At 43.6% G+C, this 21,566-nt stretch overlaps 1 protein-coding gene across 5 annotated transcripts in view; it reads right to left on the bottom strand.

Moving 5' to 3' along the window:
• Positions 1-189: 189 nt before the first annotated feature.
• Positions 190-21,566, bottom strand: part of GLYR1 (glyoxylate reductase 1 homolog) — a 35,823-nt gene continuing 14,446 nt past the window's right edge. For 2 of the 5 annotated variants that reach the window (XM_090277068.1, XM_090277072.1), the window contains 11 exons: positions 17,086-17,172; positions 15,924-15,980; positions 15,139-15,189; positions 14,973-15,046; positions 12,025-12,124; positions 8,106-8,216; positions 7,331-7,432; positions 6,440-6,602; positions 5,969-6,148; positions 5,531-5,655; positions 190-2,238 (listed from right to left, as the gene is read on the bottom strand). In XM_090277068.1, the coding sequence (XP_090133194.1) occupies positions 2,164-2,238; positions 5,531-5,655; positions 5,969-6,148; positions 6,440-6,602; positions 7,331-7,432; positions 8,106-8,216; positions 12,025-12,124; positions 14,973-15,046; positions 15,139-15,189; positions 15,924-15,980; positions 17,086-17,172 (1,125 nt within the window). In that variant the 3' untranslated portion in view covers positions 190-2,163. The remainder of the gene's footprint in view (positions 2,239-5,530; positions 5,656-5,968; positions 6,149-6,439; positions 6,603-7,330; positions 7,433-8,105; positions 8,217-12,024; positions 12,125-14,972; positions 15,047-15,138; positions 15,190-15,923; positions 15,981-17,085; positions 17,173-21,566) is intronic. The other 3 variants (XM_090277071.1, XM_090277073.1, XM_090277070.1) reach the window with 2 other exon arrangements.

Here is a 21,566-nt window from a genome sequence, read left to right as displayed (position 1 = left end):
TCCGGGATCTGATAGGGAGCCCGTGCCCACTTGCGCTCCATTGGCCGGCGAAATGGCCTTCTCTTGCCGTGCCCCGCGATTGGCTGAGGGGGTAACCTGCTCGGGTTAGGCCTCGCCAAGGCCGGTGCCCGTGCCCCGCTGAGTTATCCTCCGCCCTGCTCCCTCCACCACCAAGGTTGTCAGTCACAGTTGTGTTACCAAGAAACGTTTTATTCTGCTTGCAGTAGCCTTTTGTTAATTGCACAAAATCATCTTTTTTTTTTTTTTGCCATTTAAACATCACACAATTCTATTCTGAAAGACATGTTCATTAAAAACAAAGCAAAAATAAAAATTCACAACCTTAATTACCAGATTTGTCATTTAAAGGGGAAAAAAAGGTGGCAGAGGAGGGGCTTTCTTACAAGCTTTTTCACAAGTGTCACATTTTCTCCTTAAAAGGGAAGGATTTCAAAAACAAACGTGAGATAGTTTAAACAGAAATATTCATAAAAAGGAACTTTACAGAATTGTCAACAATATTAAGACAACATTGACTAACCAGTTTCATTACAGCATCTTTCCCCATTCCCACCCCCCAGTGTCCAGCTAGGACTATAACAGGCTTTGTGTTCAGACAGAATTCAAAATCCCAGTGAAATCAACTGTGCCAAAAACCCACCAGCATCCTTCTTGCCCTTTGAGACCCTATAACCTGGGTTCTGATCAGTGGAATAGGGCCAAGGTTGTGAGGGGTAGAGACCCACACCAGTGTGGCCAACTCATTTATATAATTATATATTCACTATAAATGCTGACCTCCTGGCAAAGTATGACTGAAAAGAACCCATGCAGAGGCAGACAACATTGACATCCTTTAGGTGACTTCTCCTTGTTCTTATGCCACATTCCAAGCCCCTCTGGTCCCCTATCCAAGAAGAAATTCTAGGTTCTCAAGGGTGTCTTAGACCCACCTCTGAGGGTCAGTTAGTTCAGTTTCAGTCAGGCCCACTTCTCCTTTTCCCTGACAGACCCCAGGGCCCTGGAAGCACCAAAGACCAAGCTACTGGCTGAAGTGAAGACACTCATTCTGTTTCAAGAGCTGAGCCTAAGAAATGGTCATCCCTAGTCAGGCTGGGTCTGGGCCAAAGGGACAGGCAGACAGAAGAAATACTCTCCGTGGGAGGAAGAGAAAGGAAGGAGAATGGAGAGATGGGCATGCAGAGGACTTGTACAGGAGCTGGAGAGGGTGGGGCCACTATGACGGGACCTGGGTCAGAGTGCTACTTCACAACCAGGTGAAGAGTCTGTGGCATAATGGAAACATGAAGGAGCCCTTCAATTCCCTCTTCACTCCTCACTGGTGGCCCTCAGGAACCCCTTCCCAAGGGCTGGGGTGCAAATCCAAATACTAGAACAGCTTGTTGAGGAGTGAGCTCTCCCTACACCAAAGCAAGGAAGTCTGATCCCAGCCCAGGGATCCATAGTGATGGTGACTTCTAGGATGAGTGCTGAAGAGCAGTGAGGGAGAGCAGGCTTCTTTGAGGCTCACCTACCTACAGGCTGACTGCTGCTCTCCCTGGAAAGCCACAGCCCTGTCTTTGCTTGACTTTGCCAATCTCTTTGCAGTTCACAAAGGCATTTCTGGAGAGTTGGTTGCACATTGGTAGCTTAAATCCTCATCATCTGGTCACCTGAGGGTGGAGGGCCCAAGGATCCTCTGTTTAGTCTGTGCTGGTTCATTTTGGCCCAGAGCCTCTCTCCACAAGAAATCCAGTGGGGAAGGCTTCCAGTTCCCACTGCTGATTCTAGTTCCTTGGACTGGAAGGGGTCTGAGATGAGAAAAGCTTGAAAGAAGGGGAAAAAAGCCAGGCAGCAGTTTCTGGGCAGCTTCTATCCTGGAGTAAGAGCCAGTGTGTGGTGTGTGTGTGTGTGTCTGTGTACACAGGTTTGGAGGCCAGTGCCCAGCTCAAGAGCTTTGCCACAGGCCAATCAATCCTGCTGACACCTCTCCCCTTCCCAAGACCTTCAGGGGAAGAGTAATGCTGTGTGCTGTGCTGATGGCAGGTCTCAAGTCTGTATAAAAGGAGATGGAGACAGGTGGACTGGTCCAGAGTGAAGTCCCAGGACCTCAACCCCATGTGAGGAAGAGGGGGTCAGAGGGAAGATTAGGGGACTGGGGGCTTAGTGTATGTAGGCCCGGTACACGGCAGACATATCGTTGTCAGACTGGTCCAGTGCCTTGGCTCTTTTGTACACCTGAAAAAAAATTAGATGGGATGAGTCTCTGACCACACAGCTGACTTAAAGACTCAGATCTGTTTTGCTTTGTGGAGGTAGTTCTAGATGTGGTTAGATAGGTAGGTTTTGGAGTCCCAGCTTTCTGGGTATGACTCCTGGCTCCTTCGCTGAATTGGACAAAGTACCTCAGCCACTGCTTTTTTGATATCATGGAGAAGGTAACAGGGTTATGGAGAGGGTTAAATGGAGTGAGGATGAATAATGTTCCAAGTGTCACCACAGAGGCAGAGCTCAGTGTTGTTAGTATTATAACTATGTGCCTTCTTGCTAAAAAGACCCTCCAAGGACTTCCCATGTTATTCTCTGGGTTTTCCTCTGCATAGGAGGCCCTTCCCTCAGCATAGCTGGCTCCTTCCCAAAGGCTTTTCCTGACCACCTCACCTAAAGCAGTAACTGCAATACTTTACCCTGGTCACCTCTATCTACTTACTGTGTTCTATTTCATTCATATTTCTACCCATCTGAAATTCTTGTTTAAATACTCATGTGCTTATTTTGTGCCTCCTTCCATTAAAATGTACACCAACCTGTCCCCAGAGCCTAGTATGGTGCTTGGCAATTAATAGCTGCCCTGGAGATAGAAGGTGACTTCTAGATATATGAAAAGAATTAAAAAGCCATTGTTCAACATGTTCAGACAGTCACAGCAGTGATTGCAACTGGATACAAGGTTCCTCCCCCACATGGCTGGCTCCATTAAAAAAAAAATTCTATTTATTGATTTTAGAGAAAGAGACAGGAACGAGGAGAGTGGGAGAGAGAGCAATATCGATTAATTGCTCCACATATTTATGCATTCACTGGTTACCTCTTGTATGTGCCCTGAACATGGACAAACCCTCAACCTTGGTATATTAGGACAACGCTCTAACCAACTGAGCCACCTGGCCAGGACTGCGTTTTTGTTTTTTTTTTAAAACATAGTCCAGTTGGAGCCACATAACTGAGTGTCCATTACAGCTCAGGTGAAGCTGTAACTCAGAATGAAGGCTAAAGACTTTTCCAGATAAAACCAATTGTCATCAGCAGACCTGCATTACAAGAAATGCTAAAACCAAGTTCTCCTTGCTGAAAGGAATTAACACCAGAGAGAATTCAATTCTTCAGAAAGGAATGGAAAGAACACTGGAAATCATAAATTAGAAAAATTATAAAATTATTTCTCCTCTTAATTTCTTTAAAATACATATGACTACTTAAAGTAAAACATTTCAACACTGGTGGGTTTAAAACAAAGGCATATGTAAGACACAGCACATCTGTAACCTAAAGCACGGATTCTCAACCTGAGGGATTTCACCTTCCAGAGAATATTGGTAATGTCTGGATATATTTTCTATGGGGGTGTTGCTGGCAGAGCTAGCGGATAGTGAATAGGGAAGCTGTTAACATCCTGCAATACACAGGACAAGTCCCACAACAAAAAGTTAATAGTGCCCAGGATGAGAAACCCTGACTTAAAGGATGAGGAACAGAGTGGTAGATGGATCTATGTTTTCAGTAAATATTAACTCTAAGCAGGCCATGAAGTTAAATGCATATTCCAATGCTTAGTACAAAAATAGAAGGAAAATAATGCATCATTAAAAAGCCAACAGAGCCTTGGCTGGTGCGGGCTCAGTTGGTTGGAATGTAGTCCAGTAAATTGAAAGGCTGCAGGTTTGATTCCTGGTCAGGGCATGTGCCTAGGTTGTGACTTCAGTACCTGGTCAGGATGCATACGAGAGGTAACTGATAGATGTTTCTCTCTCACAGCAATTTTTCTCTCCTTCTTTCTCTCCCTCCTTTCCCCTCTCTAAAAATCAATAAGCATGTCTTCAAGATGAGGATCAAACAAGCCAATAGATATATAAAATGAAATTCTAAAAAAATATTCAAATAACACATAAGGCATGAAAGGAGGAACAAACAAAAGCCAGAAGGGAGAAAAAGCAATCAAATAATAAACCAATAGCTCTGCATCCAATCACACAACAGACTTCAAGACAGACTAAATATTAACGGACAAGTTAACTTTAAGATCCAATGAGTAGAGAGCATAAAGTCACACTATCCAAACAAATGGCCACACTCCACTGAGAAATTAACCAAAATGTCTCTTTCCAAGCTAATGAATGATGGTGGCGGCAAGTCAGAAATCACATCATAAGAGGAGTCAATACAAGCCACACACAGAACCGTTCAGAAGTAACTACAGTTAAAGACAAACTCATCAAGAGATGAATCTACAGCCAAGAGTGAATCCACAGGTGACACAGGAGAAACCTGACACTGTACTGCAACCTCCAAGTGTGAAGTAAGTACTCTGAGATATTCACACAAGGAAGGAATAGAAGATATAGAATTTAGGGACAAAATATTATAAACTTTGAAAAGGCAGGTCTGAAAAAAGCAATATTGTGTTTTTGTTCTTTTACACTCTCATTCCTGGAATAATTCACTTGAGCCTTGTAAGTTTTAACTTGAATGAAAACATGTTATCAGCTTATAGCACTTGAAGATACAGCTTCTAAAATAAATGAATCTATGTGTTTCATAAAATGTGTTCGTTATTAAAAACAGACAATACACTTTAAGACAAAGATCAAGAGACATTTCATAATAATAATGAAAGGGCAAATTCATCAGGAAAACACCATAAGAGTTTCAAAGGCATTAAGCAAAATGGACAGAATTAAAGAAACAGACAATCTCACAATCATAATTTGAGATTTTAATATCCCTTTCTCAGAAACTGAAAGGACCAGAGGAAAAGTCAGTAAAGATGATATAAAAAATACTACCGATCACCTTGACCTAACTGATATCTGCAAAACACAGCATCCAAAACTGCAGAATAGTCTTATGTGCACATGGCACATCCAGCAAGACAGACCTATCTGCTGGGCCAAATAAATTTAAAGAGTTAAAAAGTCATACAGGGCATATTCTTTGACTACAGAAGAGATCACTAGAAATCAAAAACCATTAAGGCATCTAGGAAAACCCTAAATATTCAATAAACTTTGAAGTAATCCACAGGTCAAAGAAGAAATCACAAAGGAAATAAAAGTATTGCTCAGAAGGAGGTGTCCAGCTTTTAATGCTCCTGTTGGAAAAGGGAGGTCTAAATCAACAACCTAACATTCTACCCTGAGAGGTTAGACCAGAGAGCAAAGAAGAGCCAAAATAAGTAGAAGGGAGGAATAATAGAAGAAAAATAAAGGGAAGGCTGCTGGGACTTGTGCCACCGGCTCTTGCAGTTAGTTACCTCATTGGCTGCAGCTGCCATAGGAGTTGGATGGTTGACGGCGTCGCCTAGCGCAATGGCTAAGCGAAGATCCTTCTGAATGTATTTCAGGTAGAAATCAGGCTTAAAGTTTCCTTGCAGAATATCTGAGGAGAGAAAGCCACTTATCAGAAGAACTGGACGGGCCTAAGTAAGAAACCACCTGCAGTAACATCAGGTCTCAACACCTAGCATTTCCGCCTCCCTCAGACACCCAAGACATCAGTTCCCAGCCTGTACCCTCAACTCCTGTCCGCCGTTGTGTCTGGACCCTCTCTCCCTGAGGGCATGGACTGACTTATGAGTACATCTTTCATACCCAGTGAGCCCCTGAAGAGCAGAATGTTGTGACAGCTGCCTGACCCAGTTCCTCAGCTCTAATCAAAAATATAATGCAAGAAGAGGCCAAAGGCAACTTACTTTGGCACTTCTGGTCCAGAAAGATGCTGGCCAACTGTCCTTGATTGAGGATGTCCAAGAGTGTCTGCTGGGACTGGCCTGTCACTTGGGCCAGGGTCAGCCCCTCAGCGATGGTGGCCATGAAACTCCCCTGGACCATGTTCACAATCAGCATCATCTTGGCTGCATTGCCAACCTCACCTGCCCAGGACAAAGAATCATGGTCACTTCCCAAGAATCCAGCAGGCAGGGATTTTCTGCCCCCCCTCATCCCTGCTCGGACCCACCTCTACACCCAGGGAAGACCCCATTCACCTGCCCCCGACAGAACTGGCTCTGACCCTTCTGGCTCTTCCTCCTTCCAGGCACTGACTGTGCAAGTCAAAGGAAACCTTCCCACGGGGGCCCCAGGCAGAGAGGCCGTGCGGGATTGACGTTGTCATCAGTGCAGTCTAGAGGGGATGTGGCCCGACAGGTGGGCAGATATGTTACCTAGAAAGAAGGAGGTCTTCCCCATTGCCTGGAAGCAGCTGCTGCAGTCCTCATATAAGCCCCTGTCTCCGGCTGCTAAGATCACCAACATCCCATCATTAGACAGCTGCTGGTTCCCTGAGACTGGGGCTTCCAGAAAGCGGCCCCCCCTGGACACAATCACCTGGAAAGGAAAGTCACAGCTTCTGGAGGCCTTGCCTCTCCCAGGAGTCTGGGCAGGGAACAAGGAGTGTCCTCAGGTGGGAGTACTTGGCCCTCTACACTGAGGCCCCAAAGCTGGCATCTATACCAAGGTGCTGGACCAATGCTGTGGGAGGGCCCGCAGACTGTCCTCAAACAGATGCCTGATTTACATGCAGTAAACAGAGGCTGGGCTCTTCTCATAAGTTCCCAATTACTCTAAATTTCTTATAAAGACCAAAGATTTTAACCAAACATGGCTGTGCCAACTCCTTGGCCAACCACACCTCCTATGGACATGACCCTTCTCTGACTTCAGCCACTCTCAGAACACAGATGGGCTACAAGTCACCACTATTTCACTTGGGCCCAGCAGCTCAAGCAGGAGGAATACTCTACTAGTACCAACTGCAGATAGATACTTAAATTAAAAAGGTTGTCCTGGTAGCTTGGATTGCTTCTGTGAGGCTGGCAGCTACAGAACCTGGTGCCCATCCCAGCTGGACAGCACCTCTCCTCTCATGGCCACTTAGACTAGCTGCAGTTTTGAAGGTAGAGAGTGAAGATAGGCTAGTCCCAAAGCTACTGGCCTCTCTTCTCTCTGGCTTTGGCTCTAGAGTAACCAAGTTGGCCAGACATGGGCATGGTCAATCTGGGTCTTGGGCTCCAACCAAAATGATGCTGGAGGGCCAGCCCGAACAAGGCCGCTACCTGGGCCAGCTCGGTGACTGTGTCAGCATCCACTGTTGACATGTCCACGTAGCACTTCCCGGGACGAATCCCTTGCAGCACACCACTGGGGCCCAGCACCAGCTGTGGGGACACAAGGGAGAAGCAATAGCCCAGGCACCCAGCCAGATACCCAGGAGCCCCTTAGCCCTCAAGTCAGAATCCATTTGCTTTTTGGGCTCATTTCCTAATTAGGAGCTAATAAATGTTAGGGCTGAAAAGGGAAAAGGAAATAAATAAGCAAGATTAAAAAAAAAAATTCTAGCATGTTCCCATTTATCTTTAAAAAAAAATGTTTCTTTTATTAATAATTTCCCATTTAAGAAATGGAACCTTGGTGCTTAGTTTTGAGGCTTCTTTGGATTTACTTGGATTAGACTAGTCACCAGTTTAACAAGATGACTATTGCGCTTGAACTTTTAAAACATACAAATACAGCCATAGCTAAACATAGGAACTTGGCACATGGAGCAAAAGCACACTCAGCCCCAAAGCTTTCAGCTCAACAAGAATACATCAGACTATTTCAGTACAGACCTCAGGGATCCTAGCCATTTTCATTCTTTGTTCTGAATTAAAGGAAGTCTGTATTCAATTTATGCAAACACCCTTCACAATGGGAGATGGCCCCCAGATGGGAAATTCAACCCCCCATAGGCAGACGACACTCACTCCGTGTGCAGGGGAGAAGGGGAGGAAGCCAGCCAGCTTTCCTGGCCACAATCTGAGACGTGGAGGGGAGGGAGGGGATCCTTACATCCTTGGCCGCCTTTGGATCCGACACACAGGCAAAGGTGATGTCACAAGTTGAAACAACTTCAGCGGGGGTTCTTCCCAGGCGGGCCCCCTCCTGGATGAACAAATCACACTGCAAAAGTCACAGATCCTAACGTGAGCTGCAGGCGGTACACAACAAACATGACAACCAGGCCATAGACATAGTGCCCAGTCCTCCTGGCTGGCCTCCCAAGGCAGGAGACTGAAGCTGAGGCTGGGAGCCCAGGACACCAGAGCTGGCAGTCTAACCTGACTTCTCGAGGGAAGTAGTTGGGGCCTCTTAAGGACTGTCTTGTGGTTTTGCATACCTGGTGCCTAGACTGATGTTCTACTTCACAGTAAACACAAAACAAGTGTCTGCTGAAGGATTCCTGTTTGAAGATAGGATGTGAACAGTGCTTGTTTGCAGCCCTGTGTGGCTGTCCTGGCTGTAGCAAAACCAACCGTGCAGTGCCCTGAGTTGTCAGCATCGTGCCAGAGAAGCATGGCTGGGGTTGGGAGGCTGTTATCTGTTACTGAGATGTTTCTGGGGATCTAAAAACACTAAATTTTCTCCTCTGAAAATTAAGATCACCCAGAACATCTCATGACAAAACACATCACTGATATTTTAGTGCATTTCCCTTTTCCAAAGGCATTTAAAAAGTAATTAGAATAATTTGAACCTACTATTTTGTATCCAACTTTTAATATTTTGTAAGACTTACATCTACCATATTGTAGTCTCTTATAATTACCACTTAAAATGGATGGCTGCAAAATATTCCATTAAGAGACATACCTGGATTTACTAATGGATCCCCTACAGTTTGATATCTAGACTGCTTTTAGTTATAAATGACTCCAACAAATATCTTTATGTATAATACTTCCCCTCTACGTTTTGAATTTAGGTCTCTAAGAATAAAACAGACTCCAAATAGTTTTTAAGCTCTTAATAAATGTAGACAAATGGCTTTCCAATGGGGCTGAATCATCAGCAAGGTCTCAAATCACCAGCACTGAGTACATCATTTAAAAACAAAAAACAAGCATCCATAAATACATTAAAACTTCATTCTACTTGATTTAACCAGCTAAAAATAGCAACTTTTTGTGTGGTATATTTTGATTACTAGGCCTTTAAAATACCTTTGGTTTTTAATTGTTTCTTCTTCTGTGAGCTTTTTGTCTTGAGTTATCAAATTATTTCATAAAACTAACATACTACTCTAATTCTATCATATTTGCTATGAGCACTTTTAGTTCTTGTACATTTCAGTTTTATTTTTTTGTTGTGGGAGTATTATTAAAAACTTCACCTTTTGTATGGTGCCAGGTGAGTACTGAAAATATTGGGGGGGAATACTTTGTAAAGGATTTGATTGTCTAACCACTATGCTGTTACTTGAAACTAATACAAGATAATATTAAAAGTAAACTGTAATTGAAAAAAAGAAAAAAAAACTTTTCATTTTTTTCTTTAGTGATTTAGATTGCATCTAGCCTTAGAAAGATCTATGTTAATATTTAATTTCATTTTTTTTTTTTTTTGTTTTCCTTTGAAAAAAATTCAGTAATCTATCTGGAATATAGTTTATTATGCAGTAGGAAGAGAGATTGGTATTTCCTCAAACTTCTAACCAGTTTTCTATACTTCTTTAATATCCCTCCTGGCATGTGACTTGGCTAAACAATGCATCGTTCTTCACTTCTTCCTACATCATGTTCTAGTTTTCACCTTGGGCTTTCTCTCAGCTCTAGACATCCTCTGCAGCTTCTCCACTTTGACCTGTGTGATACTCTCAGTATTTTCCGTCTCTGGGGAGTCACATCTGCAGCCACTTCTGCAAACTAGTTCTTGTACCTAGTTTCCCCTAGTCCCTGATGGAATTCACACTTCTCTCACTCTCTCTGTCTCTGCCTGCTCTAAGTTATTTGAATTGAATGTCAAAAAAGTAATCGACCAGCTTCCTCACCAAATGGCACCCTTGTCCACTAAGTTTCAAGCCAAAGCTTAAAAACACGATCTTTTGTCATTCACAGCTATCTGGGTAGTGCAAGTTTTCCCTGTGATTCCAAATCACGAGGACTACTGTAATTCTCTTTGTTTCTTGGTGTTCTACGACATGCAGTAGATCTGAAGCTTCTGGATTTTTAAAATGGCAACTGACTGACAGTCCTTCATGGTGCCCTTGAGACAAGATGGAAAATATGAGATTAGTCACAGTAGAGTGTGACTTGGAATAGGTTTGCCCTATTCCAAACCCAAGTTCTACCTGCTTTGCTCTATAACAGTGGTTCTCAACCTTCCTAATGCCATGACGCTTTAATACAGTTCCTCATGTTGTGGTGACCCCCAACCATAACTAAAGCATAGGGATTAATCACAAAAACAATATGTAATTATATATGTGTTTTCCAATGGTGTTAGGTGACCCCTATGAAAAGGTCGTTCGACCCCTAAAGGGGTTGCAACCAGCAGGTTGAGAACCGCTGCTCTATAGCCTTCCTGTGAATTAATCAGGAAAGAATGACCTTGTTTATGTTTTGGTTATCTAATCAAGAAAACAAGAAGACCAGAGGCACTTCTATCAAAGGGGAATGTATTCATAAGCAAACCTTCTAGGTTTCCTGTTCTGCCACTGTACATCTCTAGATTTCTTGGTTTTCCTAGCCTTGAATCACAAACTGTCCCACCGATGGGGCCTCTGTTACAGCAAAATGAGTTTTTTACTTCGCCTAGAACATTTTTGTTAATTCAAATCCATCAGCTCTGCCAACTCCTTCAGCAATCACACCTTATTTCAGCTTTCACCTCTGCACATAACAGCACATGCACTCAGTCATCTCACAAATACATGTTCAGCTATACTTTGTTCCTCCAGAAGCCAGTTCTTTCTCAGTCTTTCCTTTGTTCCTGACAAGTAGTGTTTACTTTTCTGGTACTCAGCCCACAGGTCTTCACCTTTCTTGGACGACAACTTGATAGGTGTCAGGGCCTCTGTTATAAAAGGTGCACATTCACAGCTCTGGAATTTCAAGTCAGGGCATGCAGCTTTGGGCTGCCACCTTAGGTTAAGAACTTCTAAATCTGTTCTATCCCCTATGGTAGCCACTAGCCAGAATGGACTGTTTAAATTTAAATGAAGTAAAACTAAAAATTCAATCCTTTAGTTGTACTAGATTTGATTCAAGTGTTCAAGAGCCACACGTAGCTGGTAGCTACTGCGCCGGACAACGCAGATACAGAACATCTCACTGCAGTACACTGCTGCACAGCTCTGTTAACACAATCCCAATGACTGAATACAGTACAGCCATTGAAAAGGAGGAAGCAGATCTATCTATAGGCATTCCATGTTAATGAGTTCATAATATACACACACCTGTATTTCCGTGGGCATGGAAAAAAGGATGCAAAAATCTAACATGAGTTAGCTCAGGTAATGGCAGGGAGAGGGGAATTTTCACTTAGTTTTATACCTCTGGGTTTTTTTTTTTTTTTTTTAAATCCTCACCTAAGGATATGTTTTTTAATTCATTTTAGAGAGGAAAGGAGAGAGGGACAGAGGGAGAAAGATAAACAGACATACACAGAGCAAGAGAGAAACATCGACTGGTTGCCTCCTGTATGTGTCCTGACTGGGACATGTGCCCTGATTGGGAATTGAACCTGCAACTTTTTGGTGTATGGGATGATACTTCAATCAGCTGAGCCACCAAGCCAGGGCTACTGCACCTGGGTATTTTTAAAAGTTTAGTTTTTATACTAATACTCTAAGCTTATTTATCTACATCTCCACCTACTCTCTCATGTACAGAATGCTGAGTGAAGACATCAGAAAGACATTCCCGTCCTTAGTTACCCTAACTCCATGGGTCAAGGAGCCTGATAAACACCACTCATTAATGCTTACTTTCTCTGCAGTCCGGTTCCAGACAGTCACCGTGTGACCCATTTTTAGCAAGTTGGAGACAATGCCACTTCCCATGAGGCCCAGGCCCAAAAATCCTATCCTGAAAAAGAGAAAGAATGATTAAGTTTGGGGTGGAATGGAAATACAGGGTAAGGTGTCCTGAACGCGGCACAGACTCTGCTTCCTTATAAACCTGGAGTGGAACCTCAGACCACCAGAAACACTGCTCAGTAGTGTTCCGACACCATGAACGTGGAGCCAGATGTGGTGCATACAGATTGTGCCTTTTCTTATCATGCCATTGCTTAAAAGTGTCCTTAAATTTAAATGGGCATTTCTAAACTCTTTATTGCCACAAAAAGAAGTATGACACATGATTTAGGGCAAGTGTTCCAAGTAGTTTCCTTGCTGCTTTGACGGAGGGTCTGAGCTTATAATTCCATGATTAGAAAGCAGATATTTGTTTCCGGCTTTGCAAGAGTTTCAAGCGCTAGGCCTTCAGATACCACTTAAAAAAGCACATCATGATCCATGAAGTGATGTGTCAGAGGCAGACACTTTCCTCAATGGCAGGAGTCAGAGTTCCAGTCTTCCCCTCTGTCTTAAGGCTCCAAACCTACACTACCTTTGCATTCTTCTTGTTAGCAGAGACAAGCCTTGTCCTTTTCTTCAAAGCTTCACCTGAGCATTGGAGCCAACCTTCCCCAGTGCGTGAGTTCCTCCCATGCTTGCTTTCTCCTGCACCTTTCCCCATTACTGCTGTCTGCTGGCTTATCCCCTTCTCTGGTCCCCTCCATGCCCTTCTAACTACAGGCCCATTATAATCCTTCTTAATGCTGTTTACTCACTTCCTACAGCCTACTCTTTCCTGCAACCATGAGAACTTGGGGACTATTAGCTACTACTGCTTTTACAGATGATTTTAGCTTGTCCAAACATCTTTTTTTTGTTGTTCCTATACTTCTTTAATATCCCTCCTGGCATGTGACTTGGCTAAACAATGCATCGTTCTTCACTTCTTCCTACATCATGTTCTAGTTTTCACCTTGGGCTTTCTCTCAGCTCTAGACATCCTCTGCAGCTTCTCCACTTTGACCTGTGTGATACTCTCAGTATTTTCCGTCTCTGGGGAGTCACATCTGCAGCCACTTCTGCAAACTAGTTCTTGTACCTAGTTTCCCCTAGTCCCTGATGGAATTCACACTTCTCTCACTCTCTCTGTCCCTGCCTGCTCTAAGTTATTTGAATTGAATGTCAAAAAAGTAATCGACCAGCTTCCTCACCAAATGGCACCCTTGTCCACTAAGTTTCAAGCCAAAGCTTAAAAACACGATCTTTTGTCATTCACAGCTATCTGGGTAGTGCAAGTTTTCCCTGTGATTCCAAATCATGAGGACTACTGTAATTCTCTTTGTTTCTTGGTGTTCTACGACATACAGTAGATCTGAAGCTTCTGGATTTTTAAAATGGCAACTGACAGTCCTTCATGGTGCCCTTGAGATAGGATGGAGAAGGTGGATTAAGTGGACTGAGAACAATACAGCTGGTCAGCTTTGTAGTTGGCTTCACACTCAGATTAAAAAAGTATTTGACAATTCAGGCAATATGGACCTTGAGTGAAAGCACTTGGACTCTGTCCTTAACTGGTCCTAGGTTTTTTTGTTTGGTTGGTTTTTTAAAATTAAAACCAACATAATCCTCATCAAATGAATGGGTGACACCCATATCAAATGCTCCCTTTTTAATCCTCACCGGAGGCCATGTTTACTGATTTTAAGAGAGAGAGAGGGAGGGAGGAGTGATGTGGAGGGAGAGAGAGGGAGGCTGGAAGAGAGAGAGGGAGGGGAGGGAAGAAGACACAGATATCGATGTAAGAAACATCACTCAGTTGCCTCCTCTACATGCTCAACTGGGGATTGAACCCACAATCTAGGTATGTGCCCTGACCAGGGATCGAACCTGCAACCTTTTGGTGCCTGGAATGATGCTCCAACCAACTGAGCTACCCAGCCAGGACCCATCTTCCTTTTTATTAGCACATAACTTGCCTCTACCTCTTCCAGTCTACAAAGGGAAGTTCACCCCAAGTAACTGGTAGAATCAGTGATTTTGATAGTAGAAAAATTAGGAATGAAGTAAAAGATGTCTTGTTTTTTAGTATGAGAAAAAAGCTTTTGGAAGACACAGGAAATTCAGACTTGGCTAGCTTGCTCAGAAGAATGCTCCTTCTCAGCAAAGAACCTTTTGCATCATCACGACCCTGGAAACACAACTGGCCAACAGAGTAACAGCAGGGTGAGTGTGGGTGCAAGCTAAGATTTGGGGACCACAGTCAAGGCTCTCCCACCTGCCTGAGTTGGACACAGAGTAGTGGGCAGGAATACAAAGACTGGGAGGTGACAGCAGGGAAAGCCAGGGAGGGCAGGAAGATAAGCTTTATTCTAAATATCTTTATCTCTCATCCCCCACAGTCAAATTCAGGGTTTTCATCCCAGTTCTACTAAGCTTGGGGTTCTCAAAGTGCAGTCTCCTGACTAGCAGCAACAGTATACCCAGGAACTTGTCCAAAATACAAATTTTCAGGCTTCACCTAAGACCTACTGAGAAAACCCCAGGGGTGGGCCTAACAATCAGTGCTTTGTGAGCAGCCTTCCAGGTGATTCTGAGGCCCAGGAAAAGTCTGAGAACCACAGAACCGAGTGTTTCCTGCTTGCAGACTCACCAGTGACCCAGGAAGCCAACCCCAACATACATTTAAGGATAACTGTCTCCTGCAAGTTGATTTACTCCTAGGCAAATTGTCATCAGGGAGGATTACAACTTTCCTCCTTTCTTTACATTCAGTTCCAGCAATGGCTGTGGCTTAACCCTTAAAGAGCCCCCTTGAGGTCACCCCCCACCCTGCAGTGGACCCAGAGCACCACGAAGCCTTTTGTTCAGGGTCCTACTTTTTGTCTGTGGGTGTGATGCTGCCATTCACAGCGGTGCTGTCTGCTGCCTGGATGGAGGTGGACCCAGTCTCCTAGGGAAAGGAAGCACAAATCATCAGGTCAATCTGCCCATGGCAAGGCCCCAGGGGAAGATTAAAAACGGGGAGGTGTGGAACCCTCATACCTCTTCACATATTTTCAACTTCTTTGTGATTGCCTGGTAACAGACAGCTGGCTAAGAAAAGGAGGAAAAAAACCACTTATTAAAATGAACACTTAACCAGTCTTCATTTTAATTTACATAAAAAGTTAGGCCTAATGTGGGATGTTACAATGAAATCTTATTTGGTGTTCAATTTTATTGAACATTCCAGATGACACAGAAAGTTAACACACATTACCTCATTCAATTCACCAAGCAACTCTGCAAGGTCCTTTTGTTGACAGTGACATTAAGAATCAGAGGTGTTAAGTCATGTGCCCAGAATTACAGAGCAGCTAGTCAGTGTAACTGGCTTGGAACCCAGCTCTGACCAACCTAGCAGATCTTATCAAGGCTCAGCCTAACCCATGTCCTTGTAGTCACTTCAGGAAACTTTCTCTCCACACCTAGAGGGCTACAGAGACTGCCCACTGAGTAGCACTGGCTACCTCACAGGTGGCAGACACCTCATGAGGTTTGGTTTCTGCCCTAGCCTCTGAAGGCAGCCATAAACATCTCAAGCACACAGCTGATGCATTTTAAAATCTTTTTTTTTTCTTTTTCTTTTTGGCGGGAGGAGGTATTTTTAATCTTAACAACACCTGATTCACAAATGGGTCTCTATGTGACTTTTTAACTAGCTGCTCTGGGCAGTGGCACAGGCACAGCCTAACTTTTCAGACGAGTAACGTGAGGGTCTAATGGAGCAACACTGTCCTTTACACCAGCCCCTGACCAAGGATCAAGAACTTCAAAGAACAACTCACCTTCTCAGTTTGGCTGAGCAGGAAGTGATGGAAATGAGGGTCTGCATCTTTAACAGGCTGAAACAAGAAAATTATTAAATAAAACAAGTCATCTTCCACCAAAGGTTACTTGCTTCTGTCTGGTAACTGCTCTTCTCTGGATGAAACACCCCTGAGAGCTGGTCGTAATTTTGTAACTGCCTGGAAACTCTTTTCCTATTGTTGGTCTAAATCTTTTATAAACTACTTCTATTCCAGTTAAAGAAAAACTGGCTTCAGGTATATATTTCTGCCAGGTTGGTATACAAATTATTCCAAAAATAGTGTGGGAAAATCTTTAAAAGGCACACTAGAATTTTTATTTCTTATTTATTAATTTTAGAGAGAGAGAGAGAGAATGGGAGGGAGAGAGAGAAAACAACATTGATTTGTTGCTCCACTTATTTATGCGCTCATTGGTTGATTCTCCTATGTGCCCTGACTGGGGATCAAACCTGCAACCTTGGCATATTGGATGACACTCTAACCAACTGACCTACCCAGCCAGGACAGACATACTAGTATTATTAAAGTCCAGCATGTTGGATAACAGCTGACAAAGCCAAATCAATTTTGAGGACTCTCTTCCAATTTTAGGGTTTTGGCCTAGTTGTGTCTGGTGCTAGACCCTTTAATGTTTTGTCCCACTGAGGATTTATATTAATAGAAATAAAGTGGCAACAATTGCAGGACTTTCAAGGGCTTTTCACTATTAGGCCCAGTAATACGGAAAGTGGGCATCTATATCAAGGATGGACTAATTTATGGGTATTAAACATCCAAGTTGCATGTACAGACAATGAAAGGTGTTTATAAAGCATCAAGTGAAAAAATCTGCAGACGATCCCACTTTTGTGAAAAATAACCTTAGTCCCAATAACACAAACTACACATGGGTATATATATAATCAGTAAATGATGGTTAAATGGGTGTAACGAAGGGGCTGGAGTAAGTTACATCAAACCTAACAGTGAGCACCCCCGAGAGTGAAGATTTGCACTTTTTACCTCATACTCCTCTGTACTGTGTGGCAATTTAAAAACCCCCTAATACACATGAAAATGAGGGAAAAGCTCATCAGTTAGGCCAGAAACCAGCTCCGAGGCCAGCTTGTCCTGGCTGGCCCACAGGAGTGCTCCTTACCTCACTCACAGTTGGCTGCCATTTAAATGCGGCCATGGGTCCGGCCATCATCCCCTTCACAGTACTAGACTCAGGAATGGTGAGATCCTACAAAGGGAAAGGCATTATTGTCAGGACACTGTGGGGACCTCAGAAGCCGATGTCTTCCTGCTCCGAACTGGGGAGCGCCTCTTCACTGCTCTGCTTCCTGTAGTCATATTCTACCCAAACTAAATCCCGAACCAGCTCCATGGTCTCAGCGTCACTTAAGCCCAAATCTCCAGCTATGGTTCTGATGACTGTCCATCAGGAGAAAAGGGCAAATTTTCATCAACACAGAGTGAGTCTTTCTTCTCTGTTCTTGAAATAACAAAATGTGTTCTTGTGTGTAATGAAGGAAAGCCCAACTATAGTCTGCAGTGTTGTCAGCAGGTCAGAGAAAAATTCCTTATGGTGAACAATAAACATGAAGAAAACAGTACTTGCTTCAGAAGGAATCCATCAGATCTCAAGAAAAACTAAGAAAGCCACATGGTGCCCATGAGGAAAACTGCCCAACATTTTTCACATACTAAATGACAGAGCCAGAATTAGAACTCAGGGTGGTCTGGAGCCAAGAGCTCTGCTCTCTCCAGATTGATACAAAGAGAGAACCAGTGAAATGAAGCCGCCTCCTCTTTGTTGAGGGTCTGGCCCACTGTCCTGAGCAAAGAGGCAGTGTTCCAGCTTTATAACTGTCTGATCTCGCCCCTCCACTACAGACTTTACCTCCTGCTTCCTTTCTCCATCAGCTATCTTCCAGCCACAGTGGACCTCCCAACATTTCTACTTGGATATCTAATGGGAATCTCAACAGACCCACTTGATTTCCCTACCCGCACAGCTCCTTCCACAGGCTTTCCAATCTCAGAAAACAGCAACTCCATTCCACCAGGCCATGGTCCTTGGAGTCCTTCTTGATTCTATCTTACCCTTTCCTCTAATCCATTGGCTTTACAAATGGGAATCTGCGACCTCTTTTCTGAGCACCCCCACTACTAACATCCAAGGCTCAGGCCACCACTGCCTGTTACTTGGACCATAGCAAAAGGAATCTCGTTGCTTCTGCTCTGGACCCCTACCCCTACAGTCTAGTATGTCCACAGCAGCCAGAGTGAAACATGCCACTGGCTTCTTATCTCACCCAGTCAAGCTATAAGCTTTGTTATTGTGGCCTATGGGGCCCTACATGTGCTGCAACCCCCACTCACGCTAATATCCAACCTCATGTCCTATTCTTTCTTCCCTCACCATTCTCCAGCACACCACACCCCATTGGCCCTACACCCTTATTCCCCCAAAACACCAAACACGCAACTGCCTCAGTGCCTTTGCACTGCTGGGAATCCTCTTCCAACAGTTACCTACTTGGTTCATATGCTCACTTTAGGTCTCTGTTGAGGTGTCACCTTATTAGAGCGCTTTCCCTGAGCTCTATCTTACCCCACTGGAATGTGAGGCTGACGATGACTATAATGACAGCAAGTGCTTTTACAAAGCTTAGCATGAGCCAGACAATAGCATGCTATTTTATATGTATACTCTCACATAACTGTCACAACCTCATGAATGGAACTATTATCATCTCCATTTTATAGAGAAAACTGAGACAGAGTCTCAGTTTTTTAAGTAACCTTTTTTTAAAGTGTCTTTTATTGATTATGCTATTACAGTTGTCCCAATTTCCACCCCCCCTTTCTCCCCCTCTGCCCAGTATGCCCCTTCCCTCCAGCAATCTCCCCCCACCTTAAGTTCATGTCCATGGGTTAAGTTCTTTGGCTTCTCCATTTCCTTTACTATTCTTAAAATCCCCATCTATTCTGTACCTACCAATTATGCTTTCTTAAAATAAGATTTTATCTATTTATTTTGAGAGAGAGGGGAAGGGAAGTAGAGAGGGAGGGAGAACAGCAATGTGTGAGATTCATCAATTGGTTGCCTCTCACATGCCCCCAAGTAGGGGTACATGTGAGGACCTGGCCTGCAACATAGGCATATACCCCAATGGGGAATTGAACTGGTGAACTTTCGGTTTGCAGGCACGCATTCAATTCACAAAGCCACATCAGCCAGGATCAATTAAGCTTCTTAATCCCTGCACCTTTCCCTCTATTGTCCCCTTTACCCCTCCCCACTGATAACCCTACATACGGTCTCCATATTTATGATTCTGTTCCTGTTCTACTTGTTTGCTTAGTCTGTTTTTTAGATTCATTTGTTGATAATTGTGTTTGCTGTCATTTTACCATTCATAGGTTTGAGCTTCTTTTTTTCTTTAAAGATTTTATTCATTCATTTTTAGAGAGGGGGAGGGTGGGAGAGAAACATCAATGTGTGGTTGCCTCTGGAGCGCTCCCAACTGGGGGCCTGGTCTATAACCCAGGCATGTGCCCTGGCTGGGAATTGAACTGGAGACATTCTGCTTAGCAGGCCAGTGCTCAATCCACTGAGCCACACCAGCCAGGGCTGATCATCATCTTTTTCTTAAATGTGTCCCTTTAACATTTCATATAATAAGGGTTTGGTGGTGATGAACTCCTTCAGCTTTACCTTGTCTGGGAAGCACTTTATCTGCCCTTACATTCTAAATGATAGCTTTGCTCGATAGAGTAGTCTTGGTTGTAGGCCCTTGCTTTTCATCACTGAATACTTCTTGCCAGTCCCTTCTTGCCTGCAGTTTCTTGAGAAATCAGCTGATAGTTCTTATGGGAACTCCTTTGTAGATAATTCTTTTTTCTCTTGCTGCTTTTAAGATTCTCTCTTTATCTTTAGCCATTTGGGCCTTGGTGTGGTCCTCTTTGGGTCTAGCTTGTTTGGGACTCTCTGCTTCTTGGACTTGTATATCTATTTCCTTCACCAAATTAGGAAAGTTTTCTTTCATGACTTTTTTCAAGTAAGTTTTCAATTTCTTCCTCTTCCTCTTCTCTTTCTGGCATGCCTATATTCAGATGCTGCCACTTTTGGAGACGTCACAGAGTCTTCTTATTCTCTCCTTTTTTTTTCAGTTCTTGTTTCTTTATTCTGTACTGGTTGACTGTTTATTTCTTCCTTATGTTCCAAATCATTGATTTGAATTCCAGCTAGCTCCCTTCCCTTCACTATTGGTTCCCTGTGAATTTTTCTTTATTTCACTTAGTGTAGCCTTCATTTCTTCCCTTATATGTTTATTCTCTCAATCATTTTTCTGAGCCTCCTTGAACTCTGCATCTGATAGGCTGGCTATCTCCTTTTTGCTTAGTTCTTTCTCTGGAGTTTTGATCTATTCTTTCATTTGGGCCATACTTCTTTGTCTTCTCAATTTGACAGTCTCCCTGTGTTTGCTTCTGTGTATTAGGTAGAGCTGTTGTACCTGTTACATTGTAAGGGAAGGAGCCTTAGGTATTCATCAGTGCACGCTATCTGATTCACCGCTTTGTGGCGCAATATGTGGTGGTGGGGAGACAGAAAGGGGACAATGCTGCTTGCTTGGCATTCGTCTCATTTTCAGTCACTTCACCCACTTTCCATATACAACTGGAGCCCCTCTAGCTGTTGCCCTGGTGATGGTTCCCAGAGTGGGTGGGTTTGTGTAAGTTCTACAACTGTCGGGGGCCTCTAAACGGACTCTCCTGAGAGACAGGGCAGTTTCTTCTGCCGCCCCAACTCCCACTGGTTTTCACAACTAGAAGCTATGAGGCTTTATTTTCCTGGCACTGGAACCTTGAGCTGCACAGTCTAGCTTGGGGCTGGTATCGCACCCCAGGTGTTCCTCCCAGCTTTTATCCACCACAAGTAAATGTGGGACTGCTTGTTCCCCTGGCCACAGCCTTTACCCTGTTACCGCCGCCTCATCTCCACGACACTGCATCCTCCCCACCCTCGCTCCCTTGTCTCTTCACTGCCTACCCGTCTGGATGAATAGTTCTTTAAATCTTTGGTTGTCGGACTTCCATACAGTTCAATTTTCTGGCAGTTCTGGTTGTTTTTTGTTTTGGGGTAGGTGTAATCCTTCTTATGATTGTGTGAGGGGGAGAAGTGTGTCTACCTATGCCTCCATCATTGCCAGAAGTCCCTGAGCTTAAGTAACCTTGCCTAAGGTCACAAAGCTAATAATGAGTGCGGTAGATAAAATATAAAACCCAGGGAATTTGACTTCAGGGTCTATGTTATTATAAGTAAGTTCTATGGATATAAAAGCTTTGCCACTTTTGTTTACTTTATATCCCACACTGGGAACCATTCCTGACACATAGTTGGTGTTCAATATTTATTGAAAAAATGAATATGACAAGAGCCTTGTCTATCTTTCATGCTACTTTATCTCTAGACATCTGGACTGTGGTAGAGATGCTCAATAAACATTTGGTGAATAAAGAGATTTGGGGAAAAGAGGCCTAGTGCAGTACTGCCAAAAAGAATTTTCTGCCACAAGTCTACTGAGGAGCACCAGATATGTGGCTAGTGTGACTGAGAAACTAAATTTT

The sequence above is a fragment of the Furipterus horrens genome, unplaced genomic scaffold (assembly GCF_987537825.1).
Source record: "Furipterus horrens unplaced genomic scaffold, mFurHor1.1.pri manual_scaffold_5, whole genome shotgun sequence".
Taxonomy (NCBI): Eukaryota; Metazoa; Chordata; class Mammalia; order Chiroptera; family Furipteridae; genus Furipterus; species Furipterus horrens.
The sequence above is the reverse complement of the archived record's forward strand: the minus strand, read 5'-3'. Positions and strand labels throughout refer to the sequence as shown.